We start from the raw sequence: 13,949 nt of genomic DNA on the forward strand, positions 1-13,949 counted from the left end.
GAACACAACTGGACTCTTTTTAGACCCTTCAATTTTCTCCAGTGAAAGCTGCTGACTTAAATGGAACATGTGCACATGCATGTACATGCATGCACACATGAATGCTCTGGGTGAGATATCCCTGTGAGTGCCTCTCTTTCTAACACTTCAGACAATGGCTCCAAATGACAGTGAGGTGACACTCTTCCAAACTGTTAAAGGGACTGCACCTTTCACACTGAGCAGAACCTTACTGACAAAATTAAATGTCTTTCACATACTCAATGGGCAAAAACTAAAAGCTTTCCCACTAAGATCAGGAACAAGACAAGGATGTCCGCTTTCACTACTCCTATTTAACATAGTATTGGAAGTCCTAGCCATGGCAACCAGACAAGAAAAAGAAATAAAAGGCATACAAATTAGAAAGGAATATGCAAAACTGTCACTGTTTGCAGATGACATGATAATGTGCATAGAAAATCCTATAGACTCCACCAAAAAATTCTTGACTTAATAAGTGAATCTGGCAAAACAGTGGGATACAAAGTCAATATTCAGAAATCAAAGGCATTTTTGTACACCAATAATGAAATACCAGAAATAGAAATCAGGGAAAAAAATCCCATTTGATTTAGCAACAAGAAAAATAAAATATCTAGGAATAAACCTAACCAAAGAAGTAAAAGACTTGTACTCAGAAAACTACACATCACTGAAAACAGAAATTAAGGAAGACACAAACAAATGGAAGCATGTACCATGTTCACAGATTGGAAGAATTAACATCATCAAAATGTCCATACTACTCAAAGCAATTTATAGATTCAATGCAATCCCTATTATAGTATCAATGGCATATTTCACAGATATAGAACTAACACTTCAAAAATTTATATGGAACCATAAACAACCCTGAATAGCTGCAGCAATTTTGAGAACGAAGAACAAAGTTGGAGGGATCACAATACCTGACATCAAACTGTATTACAAGGCCACTGTAATCAAAAGAGCATACTAATGGCATAAGAATAGACACATAGAGCAATGGAACAGAACAGACAGCCCAGAAATAAACCCAAGTCTCTATGGTCAATTAGTATTTGACAAAGGGGGCAGAAGCATAAAATGGAGTAAAGATAGCCTCTTCAACAAATGGTTTTAGGAGACCTGGGCAGATACATGCAAAAAAAATGCTACTGAATCACCAACTTACACCATACACAAAAATAAATTCAAGGTGGATAAAAGATTTAAATATAAGTTGTGACACCGTAAAAGTCCTATAGCAAAGCATAGGCAGGAAAACATTCCAAGCAGCAATATTTTCACCAATATGTCCTCTAGAGCAAGGAACATAAAGGAAAGAATAAACAAATGGGATCTCATCAAAATAAAAAGCTTCTGCATGGCTAAAGAAAACAGCATTAAAATGAAAAGACAACCAACTGTATGGGAAAATATATTTGCCAATGATGCCTTGGACAATGGTTTGATCTCCAAATATATAAAGAACTCACACAACTCCACTCTAGGAAGACAAAGAACCCAATTAAAAAATGGGCAAATGGCCTGAACAGAAACTTCTCCAAGGAGGACATACAGAGGGCCCAAAGATATCTGAAAGGATGCTCAGCAGGACTAGCCATCAGAGAGTTGTAAATTAAAACTACAGTGAGGTACCACTTCACACCAGTCAGAATGGCCATCATATACAAATCAACAAACAACATGTGTTGGAGAGGATGAGGAGAAAAGGGAACCCTAGTGCACTGCTGGTGGGAATGCAGACTGGTGCAACCACTGTGGAAAACAGTATGGAATTTCCTCAGAAAATTAAAAATGGAACTGCCTTTTGACCCAGCAATTCCTCTGCTGGGATTATATCCTAAGAGCCCTGAAACACCAATCCATAAGAACCTATGCACCCCAATGTTCATAGAAGCACAATTTACAATAGCCAAGTGCTGGAAGCAACCTAAGTGCCCATCAGCAAATGAATGGATCAAAAAACGATAGTACATTTACACAATGGAATATTATACAGCAACAGAAAGAAAGAAGGAGCTCCTACCCTTGTGACAGCAGGATGGAACTGGAGAGCAGTATGCTAAGTGAAATAAGCCAGGCAGTGAAAGATGAATACCGTATGATCTCACCTTTAAGTGGAATCTAATCAACAAAACAAGCAAGCAAGCAAAATATTACCAAAGACATTGAAATTAAGAACAATCTGAAAGTAAGTTGGGAGGGGATAATGGGAGGAACAGGGAAAGGGTTTTCAGGAACAACTCTAAAGGACACATGGACAAACCCAAAAGGGGGTAGAATAAGGAGAGGTAGGTGGTGATGGCTAGGATTGGATGGGGGGAGTGAAGGGGGATAAATGCAGACAACTGTACTTGAACAACAATAAAATACTTTAAAGAATGTAATGCCTTTTAGTGGCAATTTGAACTGATTTTTATTAAGATGGAAAATATTTAAAAGTATCTATCCAATAGATATAAGAAAGCACAAAGCCAATAAAAACAAATCACCTATAGAAGACTCAAAAAGAACCCAGGTCAGTGCAAAACTGTGCAGCCATGTGTGGGTCACTCTCCACCTAAGCCTGTCACTTCATCAGGTTGCTCATATATCAATACGTTAAGATGAGGAAAGTAAAAGCCCTGTGTCAATAATCAATTTTGCCTATTTTAGTTGCTAATATTATAAAATAGAATGGTTGTAACAGTTTCATTTAGCAATCATTTTTCTCACTATTAGGTCTTAGCTGACAAAGTACAAATCATCACTTATAAAGAGCCCATCTCCAGAGTTCAAGTCAACCGTTTTATCTTAAATTCTAGTGACATTACACAGGGACAAAGTATAATTAGGCAAGGCAATTAGAAACCCTAAACAACACTGGGAAACTTGACCCCCAGAGTCCTATAAAACCATCTAAATCTCATCCAACCTACTGTCTCTCTCATACAACTAAGAGTCTCCAGTAGTACATGTCTATTTGTATTTAACATCACTCATCACCACCTCTATTGAATGCCTCAACATCCTGGCCATCAAAGAACTCACAGCCTAAAAAATGTGTGTAATTGCCGAGTAATGAGAAACATGTTTTTAAAACCAGAAATTATGCATTCAAATGAGATTTGTCTCCTTTAAACAGTCCCCCTGGGAGACAATGCACTAATTCCATTGTATTGCTCAAACCATCTTTAGAGCCTGCCTCCTGGACTCACAAGATCATACACTCTGTTCTTCTAAATATCCTCAATACTGTCAAATCTTCACCAAGAGGACATTTGATTTTTGGAAATGGCCATGTCAGTCAGAGCCAAGTTTAGTGTGATCAAACTAGGTGGGATTATTTGGGTTTAAAAATGATATATAATTATAGAAGAAGAGCAAAAATGACTTCCTTATATGATTTATAACCTGATTCCAAAGGAAATTTCAGATATGTAATAAGGAGTATGAGCAATGGAATAGGTATACATACAGGGTGGGGCAAAAGTAGGTTTACAGTTTTATGTACATGAATTAGAGCTTACTCCTGTATTATTTATTATTATATTAGTTTCCATATGAACAACTGTAAACCTACTTTTGCCCCTCCAATATATATTTATCTTTACCCTAGGTAACTTCTTTGTAGGATAATACACATTTGGGTGTATAAATTCTGAATAAGGCTCCCTTTGTTTAATCATTTACACCTCATAAATAAAAGGCTCCTTAGTATATTGGAACTACTATGTAATGGGGCAGGGGGCTGTCACTAAATTAGAGAACTAGTATGGCATTCAGGAAAGAGCACCAGCTTCAGAAGGTATCCTACTTGTGTCAGATTCCTGACTTGGCTGCTTGCTGTGTGACTTTAGGGAAGTCACAAGCTTTCTAAGACTCTGAAAAATAAGGTTGATATCTAACTCATAGTGTTGTTGTAAAGATTTGAGATAACAGATATGAAGCACTGATACTGTGCCTGGCATGTGGTAGATGCCCCATAAATCACAGTTGTTATTAATAACTTCAGTATAATCAAAACATTTTTCTTACTATAAGTGCTTTTAAATGACAGAATGACAGGTAAAAAGACTTTTGCGTGGTAAGTAGCTCATTAATAGCACTTACATACACTCAGTGTTTTCTTTAAATAATATGTAAATAATATTTGAAGTAACTGTTAACACTATGTACAATATTTTAAATCATGTCACCAGCAGTGTTCCCAGAACACTGATCTTTCGCCACTGTCTGAATATACCACACCCTCACATGACCCCATGCCTTTGTATACTTTGTCCCTCCTAAGATGACTTTCCTACCCCCTCGTCTTACAAAATCCTACATTTATATTCTTCAAGATTGAGCTGTGAAACCTTCCAGGCCTGCTCTACACAGAATTAGTGGCTCTACCCCATGTGCTCCCACAGCATTTGGTTCCTGTCTCTGGAATGCCTCATTCTATATTGAACTATAATTCCTTTTTCCATTTCTGCTGCTTCTGCTGGGCTTGAGCATGAAGAGGGACTATATCCCATTTCTTTTTGTACTGAGAGCACCTAGCACATTTTCTGGCACACAGTAGGAACTCAGGAGATATTTGAGTCATGGATGCTTTAAATATAAATACTTTACAAACAGACTGTTAACAATTACCATCAACCACATTTTGCTTTTTCCCAATTTCACATAAGAGACAAGGTAACTTAGACTCCAGAATAACTTTAGAAGTTGCAGCACATGGGAGTTTCTAAATACTACCGATCTCCTCACAACTCCATGCCCACTGGAAGGAATCCCTAGAAAAGGGTTCCTCGGCTTTTGTCCAAGGATAGTACACCTGTAGGATGCACCACATTCTGTCAGGAGCTCACTGTGGATGACTCAGAAGGCACAGCTGAGTTCTCATTGCCTTGAAGCACTGCCTGGCTACCAGGGCCAAAGGTCCTTCTCTGAGCCAGAAACTCCACCAAGATAGCAGAAAATCCCAATGCTCCATGGGGAGGGCAGGGTGACAGCTAATGACACCTACTCCCAGATCTCTACCTCCCAGCAACATCTTGGAGTCATAGTTTGCCAATTCTGTATACTTCTAACAGTTTGCCAATTCAATGAATAGCACTCCCTAGCTATTAGGAAGCCTTGGGCATTCAAGGAAGGACTTGGTGGGTCCAGTAAATCTGTTTCAGCAAGTCTTAACCTGTGTAACTAAAAAGTTCATGATGAACCAGTTCTATGCCAGATAGAAACAGGCAGAAGATCAGCTGGCAGTCCTGTGCAACTCAGTGGTGGCACTTATGAATCATTCTCTGTCACTGCCATTTTTTCAGAACATTGGCAATAGAGCAGTGGGCTCAGACTCTCACCAAGATAAAAAGGTTACAAAGGAGATCTGGAGCCATGACCCATGAACTGGGATTCACCGAACCATGACAGTGACTATTTCTGGGACACACATAATCTACAAAGCAAAAGCAGACACATTCTGCCTTAGTGTCATGGTCTTTCCTGTCTCACCAATGGAATGGCTGTATTCTGATGAAGGGAAGAGGGTGAAAGGAAAGAGAACCAGGCCACAGACCACCAGGAAAGAAGTGATTGAAAGAAGCAGCTCTAGATTTCTCTCATAGGTTCTGGAGAATAATTCATTCATTCACTCCACAAATATTTATTGAGCCAGGTACTATTCCAGGTATGCATAATGAACAGAGTCCTGGCCCTGGCCCCATGGGGCTTATAGGAGGAAATTATAGTAGGGGAGACAGGCATTAGTCAAATAAACATACAGACAAATAAGTGCTATGATGGAGGAGTAGAGCATGATATAGAGATTGCATAAACAGGAATCAGTGGACCTGATCAGGGAAGTCAGAAGAGCTTTCCTTAGCAAGTGACAAGTGAGCTGAGATATCAAAAATAAATAGGAGTTAACTAGGTCAGGAGGAGAGGAGAATGGAGGAGAAGGAAACATTCCCAGCAAACAGTACAATATGTGCCAAAATCCTGGGGTAGAAGGGAGATGTTGAACTGGGAGCAAAGCAGCAGCAATAATATTTGAGGCCCTGGCACAAGGTGTCTCCTGTCTAAACCCCTGGGTTTGCTTTCTAGCTGTCTGGAAGGTCCTCCCCATTATAGAACAGACTAAAGAGCAATGTCAAAAACCAGGTGTGCCTATAAGACATGACACACCACCAACTTAACAAAAAATCAGACTTGCCAATATTCCCTGCAACTGTCTTAGTAGTCACCACTGTGAGGTAACACTGTTCACTGCCACTGATTCAGGAAAATGGTACCCTATAAAACATTTTTAAAGTTTTCAGGTACAATTAAAGTGTTGATAATTATGTTGATGAGTACTACTGGTATGAATCTGTTTAGATACCTAATATTTTACTGTGATTTTCATATACCAATATTTGGGGGTAGGGGAAGAAGCTATAAGAGAAATGGTTAAAGATGTTATCTGTGCAGGATTATCTTGCTTTGGCAACTCTTACATGCCAGTTAGATCACTCCATGTAGTTCTTTGTGGCTTATGAATTATCTGTCACCTTACAAAATAGTCCTGGAACTTTCTATTTATAAAGCACTTTGCAGTCAATCATTAATTTGGCCTCCCTATCTGCTGGGAGATTATACTCATTCTACAGATAGAATGGACAAATAAGTGAGTGGGCCAAGGATGCAAAACAATTCAGGTTTGACTTACCTTTATTATCACCCTCATCAAACAATGCAAACACACAAGGCCTGTCCAACTCCAGCACCAATCCTGCTACTCTGCAGACCAGTCCTAACTCCTACAAACAGCAGAGGAAGATGCTGCAGTTTGTTTTTCGTTATCTGCTGTCAATAAGGTCCTCTATGCAGAATACCTTCAAGGCCAACAATGATTATGGCTACATTATGATTAGGACATTGGCACTCCAGACCCAAATATGAACTTAGTAGTTCTCAAACAGAGCACCTTGGAAGTCACAATGACTCATACCTTAAAATGTCACTGTTCCTAAGGAGACTGAATTCCTAACTCATTCTCTCTCTCCCTGTACCCCCAAGACTTCCTTTCTTTCCCAATAAGCAGCCCAGACAACTGGGCTCCCCTGGGCTCCCACAGTATAATACTGCACAGTGCTGCCAAGCATCTATTTACATGCCCTTCTCTAACCCCCAACCTGGGACCTCCCAGCATCTAAAGCACCTGCAATAAGCACCTAGCATACAACAGTTTTATTGAATGCATGGCTTCCCACCAGCAAATAAGGGAGATTAGTATACCCTTAATAAAGTAATGGAGTTAAGAGATCAATTAAGCCAACTTTTATTTTTCAGAAGAGCAGAGAAGTGCCTGATAATATATGACCTGGTCTCCAATCCAGGTCTGCTGGCTCAGTTTAGTTCCCCAAATATTTCGTAAGTGCCTACTATTTGTCAGACATGGTCGGAAGTGCTGGAGATAGTGAGATGAGCAGGAGATGGTCTCTGCTTCAGGGAGCTCACAGCCTGGGGACGAAACAGTCACAGAACATTTGGGCAAGTGTAATGACAGATGCATGATTCCTTAGCCAGTATTCTCTCCACACTGTCCAATGGCTATTCCCCAATGGGAAATAGGGCAGCAATAGCTACTTCCTGCAAATGAACTTAGAGTGAACACATGAGAAAATGCGTATGGAAAATTGTCAGGTTCATTCCCAAAGGCATTATGTAAGGTATTGCCATACCCTGACACCGACTCCAAGGATCCAACACTTCAGATATCGGTCTGACAAAGAAGCAAACAAGGGAGGGATGGTCTTACCTCCAAGGAAAACCTCAAGGGCTGGGAAGATGTAGAGGAAACAGCTGAGGTGGGGGGTAGTTGTGTGCGGGCAAAATAGCCCTGACGCGGGGAATGGATGACAGGTAGTGGCATGTAAGAAGCTGGGATGGAGAGGGGTAAGTTGGGACAATAATGAAGGCGGGCACGCCAGGAAGAAACGGGCACCCTCGGGGAGAGGTGGGGGCCTTAGCCAGGAGGTTCTAGACAGCGCGGAGGACCCGAGAACTGAAGGTACTAGGCGCGGGAGAAGGAAGCGGGCCTACGCCGAGACCAAATGTTTATCTATAGAGTCTCTCTCACCCGCAGGGAGGCTCGGGCGGGCGCCCAGGGGTGCAGGTGCCCGGCCTCCTGCTGCAGCATCAGCCCGCTGAGCCTTCCTAAAGCCGAGCCTGCGGCGCCTCACCTCGGGTTGAAATCCTGGAAGAGGCCTCTCAGGTTCATGGTGGAGAACTTCACTTCGGCGGCCTCCTCCTCCCCCCTCCCCCCGGCCCCCAGCGCCTCGTAGCTTGCGCTTTAGAGCGGGTCCATAGTGCCCTCGCCAGCCGTGTCTCCTTTGCTGCTGCTGCCGCCACCGCTGCCACCGCAGCCACCGCCGCCACCCAGAGAAACCTGAGCCGCAGCCTCCTGCCCCCTCCTTCTGAGCTTCCGTACAGTGGCCTCGCATGCGCACTAGGCCCTGCCCGCTGACCCTGGGAAGAGGCCATAGTAGCACTCACCGCCATTCTCTGGCCCTCTCTCCTCACAGTGGGCAGATGAGACTCCGGAGACTAGAGGCTGGTTAAGACCGGGATCCGTGGGACAGGGCCGACTGCCAAGCGGGGACGCTGACTAGGTGCAGGCTTGCAGGGAGGGAGTGGGCTGCTTAGGAGGCCTGCACTAAGGTCTTCGAAGGCACCTGTCGCCTTGGTCCACGTTGCCTTCTGGACATTTCCTTTAGTGAGGATTAAGCCTCCTCGGGGGGAGGAGGTAGTGGCCAAGGGTGATATGTTCCATTTTGGCCATCTTATCCCAGGCTTCACCTGACAGATCTGTCAATGACTCCAAACTCTCCTCAGCTTCCCTCCCAAGGGTCAAGGACGTGCTGGCCTTCCCAAACTTAGGTTACCCTGCACAAAAGTCACCATTCCTCCCAGTGGCCTTGCCCTCCTGGGTTGCCTGTTCTTTGACAACAGACCTATTAACTGGGTGAGGGGAGGGGGTGGTGTATAGCACCCAAACTGGAAATTTGAAATCATCCTTGCTTTAATAGCTTAATTCAAAAACTCCTTGATTCCTGCCTAAACTTTTTGGCTACCTCACATCTGGCCTCTTCCACTACTCCAGACCATATTTAAACTCCCAGGTTCATCTTCATTGGGCAAGTCCACATCTTTGAGCCTCAATTTTTCTCCTCTGCAAAATGGAGATGATAAAACCTACTTTCTAATCTTGTTGGGAAGATTACATGACATAATTTGCATAACACACTGCCTGATGCATGCTAGGTGCTCAAAGAATGATGTTGCCATCTGGTGTTCTTTCAGTTGCCTACCTTCTCAAGAAGTCTATTTACTTTTGGAATTGGAGAGCAGGACAAGGTCACAGCAGGGGACTTACTCTATCTTTTTCACTTCCTTCCAGATGATTCAAGAACTTTCCATGAGCACAGCAATACTTAGACATTAGTCTAATATCATGGATAATAGTCCTTGTTACAATACCAGAGTTTCATGAATGGCAATTTTATACATGTTAGCCCTGGGGGCAGTTTAAGAAGATCACAATTGTTATACTTTGCCACGATGTATATTACCTTTCTTCTGAGAACTTGAAAACATTTCACAAGTAGTAGTTAGGCTTCCCAAACCCACTGGGAAATGGATATTATTATATGCAGTGTTTTTAAGGAAGAGTAACCTGAATCAAGTTTGACAGCTGCTGAAGCACCAGGCCCCTGTCCAGAGTTTTTGGTCCACCTTCCATGCCCATCCTTCAGGTGGAGTCAAATGTGTACCTCAGAGGAGTTTACCAATAAACATTTAAATACAGGAGAGAAAACTGAGGCACATAGAAGCTTGTAGAATATGACCTGAGCCACCCAGCTAGTAAGGGTGTAGGAACAAAAGTGCAACTTTGGGTCTGGCTGAACCTGAAATCCACATGCTTTTAGAAAGTGATACTTGATAGTGACCAGACTGGCCAGCACCATCTTAATTACTGTCAGACACACCCCAAAAAGGCGTTAAGGAGTGAAATTGTCTCCTAAGACACTTGAACAACAGCCACTGTTGCTCTTTCAAGAGTTTTACAGAGACCAACAGGCTGCTCAGGGTCCAGAGCCTTGAGGGCATGTAGTACTTTGGTGAGATACCAGCGAGTCCCAGAACTGAACCCACTGCTCTCCAGGCTCACAGTCACCCCAGAGACAAAGAGGTTGCACAGGGGACTGTTTAGTCCAAGGAGTAGGACACAGATACACAACAAATTGTCAATATATTCTTTTGGTCTGACAAACCAAATTTCCAATGGGAGCATACAGACCTGTCCATATATGGGAAGAATAGGACTAAACCAAGGCCTCACATCCCCAATCTCCAAGAAGTATATGTACCTGCACTGCTTCAAATTCACTGCTACTCTCATGGAAAGCAAACTTGTCCCATGGCTCAATCCCCTGGGCAGGCTAGACATCAGGAATACTGCAGGCCAGCAATTTCCTGCACAGTGCCCATAGACCAGTACTCTCATGTGTCCACAAGGGGTTCTCTATGGGGCCCTTTTGGATAGAATCTCTGGGTTCTGAGCAACATGACTCTGCCTCTGTTTCTATCTTGTGGATGTCCCTTGGTGTCACACCCAGCATCCTGCCACCAGCCCAGCCCTATCCCTGTGGCAAACCCCCACTCAGGAACCAAAGACAGGCTGAGACATGGGACCAATTGCTTGCTACCCAAGGTTCCAGGAGAGCTGACAACAATATTTGCCACAGAAGAGGGCAAGCGAGAGTCAGGCAGGAGGTGAGTCCCTTGCCAAGAAGGCTGGAATTCACAGCAACCTATAGCTCTGGCTGTGGAATGGGGGCTTTTCAGGGAGGCAGGATCATGGCTGAGACCAATCACACCAGCCACTCATGGGGCAGACTCAGGGCATCTAGAAAATGTCAGAACACTCCTGCTGATGGGCAGCGGAGGTCCTGAGTGCTCTGCCCTACCTTGGTCAAGACTGGCTAGGGACCTGGGTGGTGTGCATCTGCACAGAAGCTGCTGTACAGTATACTACACCCTGGAAAGGCTTCTCTGAAGGACCTGGGGGATGCTTTGGATGTCCCAGCTTCCACAACCCTGAGGTTGATAGCCTCCCTGGGTGAGCACTGTCTTACATCAGTCAGTTCCCTCCAAGAACCAGCACTCAGTATCCATGCTTCCATCCTGCAGTGACCCACAGGGTTCTGGTCCTATGATGTCTCCCAAGGGTACTCATTCCATGATGTATCTAGGGTTCTAGCTCACTTGCTGCATCTGCTCCCAAGTTTCCCCACATGCCAGCCCAGGGCAGTTCATATGAAATCTAGTGGGTACCCCTCCATCCCCCTCTCCTGGGACTGCTGAACCTCTTCACAGCCTGCATCCTAGGACCCACAAACCCTAATCTGCCCAGGTCCTTTCCAAATCCTCACTTGACTTGGGGGTTTCTGGGGCTTGGGAAAGCACCCTGGTGACCACCTATGCCATCTGCATCAGGCTTCACCTGGTCAAACTGCCTGCTTGGGACACCAAAGTCTCAGCTCGCTCTGTGAGTGACTGACAAGGTACACCTGCCACCCTCTCTGCCTCAGCCTCAGGCAGCAACACCTCATAATCAGCTGAACAAGTCTATCAGTTTAATCAAGAATTTGGACATTACAAAGGGAATTATTTGAAAATAACTCATACTCACAGTGATTAGTCACACACGTACAGGCAGTAATTGTTATTTACCAGCCACTAGGAGACTCGCTGAGAAGATACATCATGTCCTGCCAGCTCTGCCTGAACCACACTGTACTGAAAAGGGGATAATCTTCTGGGGACTATCATGTGAAGATAATTGCACATGTACATCATTACCTGGAACTGAGCAGTCGTCTGTGGGAACACAGGTAGAGCAAAGCCTCAGGCTGTGTATGCTGGGGCCAGGGTAAAGATAGAGTGGGTGGTGTGGGCAACAGATTGGGCCCCAGAATGAGGACACCACCATTGCAACAGGGCCATCTGTCTGCTGACTTTCTTATCATGACTCATCACAGCACTGAGTAAGGTGCAGGATGCATGAATTTCTGCAGCCAGCCTCCAGTGGACCAGCTCCTCTTTTGAATACCCCCACCCTTTCCCAGGGCCTTAAAGGCACACAATCTGTCATCTCTTATGTCAGGAGCAAATGTGCATGACTTAAGGCCATGGATGAGCAAACAGAGTGCTCTGTGTCTGTATTGTCATGGCCTGAGAATAAATGCATGGACCCTGTGCCACCTTCTATAGAAATCGCTGTCACAAACAATGTTTCTGCTCAAAATTCATTAGCAGAGGGTCATCACACAACCCTTCCTGAGTACAAGAGGACTGGCAATGTAGTATTTGCATTTGTTCAGGGAGCCAGGTAAGAGGAAGACAAGGTGAGAATAAGCACTTAACATCTGTCTAATTCACCATTGCGTAGTAGGTGCTCATCAAAAGCAGCTGCTATAATCTGTTATGACAAAATACTCTTCATTTCTAGGAGTTTCTCAAAAAGTCACCTTTCCCTTGAAATTATCCACCTTTTTCCAGTGCCCCTACTGTGAAGCAGATGTTTCAAATCCAAAATCACATCTAATTTTCAAAATATTCTATACATCTCAGAGGGAGGCATCATCCTGTTTACCCTAGAGCATCTTTCGGCACTTCACATGGCAATATACCTAAAATCTTATGGGACTGTGAATTTTCACCTTCCTTTCCATGCACCATTACAGTATTCACCTGTGAGTGTCTGCTGCCTTCCACACTTCTGAATGTGCATGAACAAAGAAACTGGAATATATTAAATCTACAGTAGTTGGTATTTATTTCTAGTAAAATTTTGACACCAGACACTATCTCTCCTCTGAAAATTTGTTTCCCTGATCAGAGATTTTTCAGCTTGATTGGAAACTAAACAGGAAATCAGACAAAATTTCTGCTTGTTATATCTACCTTCTAGGGAATAGATTGTTGCTCTTGGGTGCAGACAATCACCTAGAGGGTGCAACTAACCCAAAGCCCCAGAATTCTATTCCAAGACCAACTCCTTTCCTCTTTGCAGCTACCTTTTCATTAAAACTTCCTATTTTCTTTCATTTACTCTCACTAAAATATAGAACTTGGATACAGTTGTCTAAGGTAAACTAAAGGTAACTATAATAAATTGTCATTTTAGTGGAGTCAGCACAGGGTTTCCCAGGCCAGAGAGAAAAGTGTCTGTCCAGTAACTTAGGGGCATTGCTTCAAGAATCAAAACCCTAATTTCTGAGGGAAACCTTGAAAATAATGGGGATAAAACTATTGCTTTACTCTGTTCTCCTGCAGTGCAACAGAAGCACAGAACAGGCACCCTTCCTACCTGCCTCAGGTGGACATTTCTCTTTGGCTTATCCACAATACACAAGGAATTTCAGAGTAATTCTCCATTACAGACTTTCACGTCCAAGATGCACCATCTGTGGAGTCTGGCCACTGCCGCCACCCAGCTTCATTACAATCAAAGCCCACAGAGGGATTTACAGTTACCCGAAGCCCCAAACTGCCCTGTCTCAGGCCACTTACACTTGAGAGCACTCTCCTGGATCCCCACTAACTCTCCCCTTCTTATACTTATTATGTAGGACCTCACCACATTCCTTATATAACTGTGGCTCCCACACTATCATTTTATGGGTGGGTAATCCTGCTTATCCTAGTGTCCCCACTACTAACACAGGACCTTCCAGAGGACAGAGGCTCACTGACTGTCTGGGGAATGAATGAACCACTGAGCAGTGGTTATCTTCATTCACATGAAACATATACTTTCTTGAATGAACCAAGCAAATCCAAGGTACCTATACAATTTGTTTCATAGAATGACAGCCAGGAGGGATAAGAAGCAAGAATTAAAAACC

The 13,949-nt window shown here is 43.5% G+C and overlaps 1 protein-coding gene across 6 annotated transcripts in view; it reads right to left on the bottom strand.

The window, feature by feature from the left end:
• TMEM185A (transmembrane protein 185A) overlaps positions 1–8,391 on the bottom strand; it is a 50,218-nt gene extending 41,827 nt beyond the window's left edge. The window contains exons 1-3 of one of the 6 annotated variants that reach the window (XM_045820530.1): positions 8,220–8,312; positions 7,420–7,497; positions 6,704–6,794 (exon numbers count right to left, since the gene is read on the bottom strand). In XM_045820530.1, the coding sequence (XP_045676486.1) occupies positions 6,704–6,721 (18 nt within the window). In that variant the 5' untranslated portion in view covers positions 6,722–6,794; positions 7,420–7,497; positions 8,220–8,312. Of the gene's footprint in view, positions 1–6,703; positions 6,795–7,419; positions 7,498–8,219 lie in introns of all 6 variants that reach the window. The other 5 variants (XM_045820535.1, XM_045820536.1, XM_045820531.1 and 2 more) reach the window with 5 other exon arrangements.
• Between the last annotated feature and the right edge of the window lie 5,558 nt (positions 8,392–13,949).

Source organism: Phyllostomus hastatus, unplaced genomic scaffold (assembly GCF_019186645.2).
Source record: "Phyllostomus hastatus isolate PE091 unplaced genomic scaffold, TTU_PhHast_1.1 phas_scaffold_397, whole genome shotgun sequence".
Lineage (NCBI taxonomy): Eukaryota > Metazoa > Chordata > Mammalia > Chiroptera > Phyllostomidae > Phyllostomus > Phyllostomus hastatus.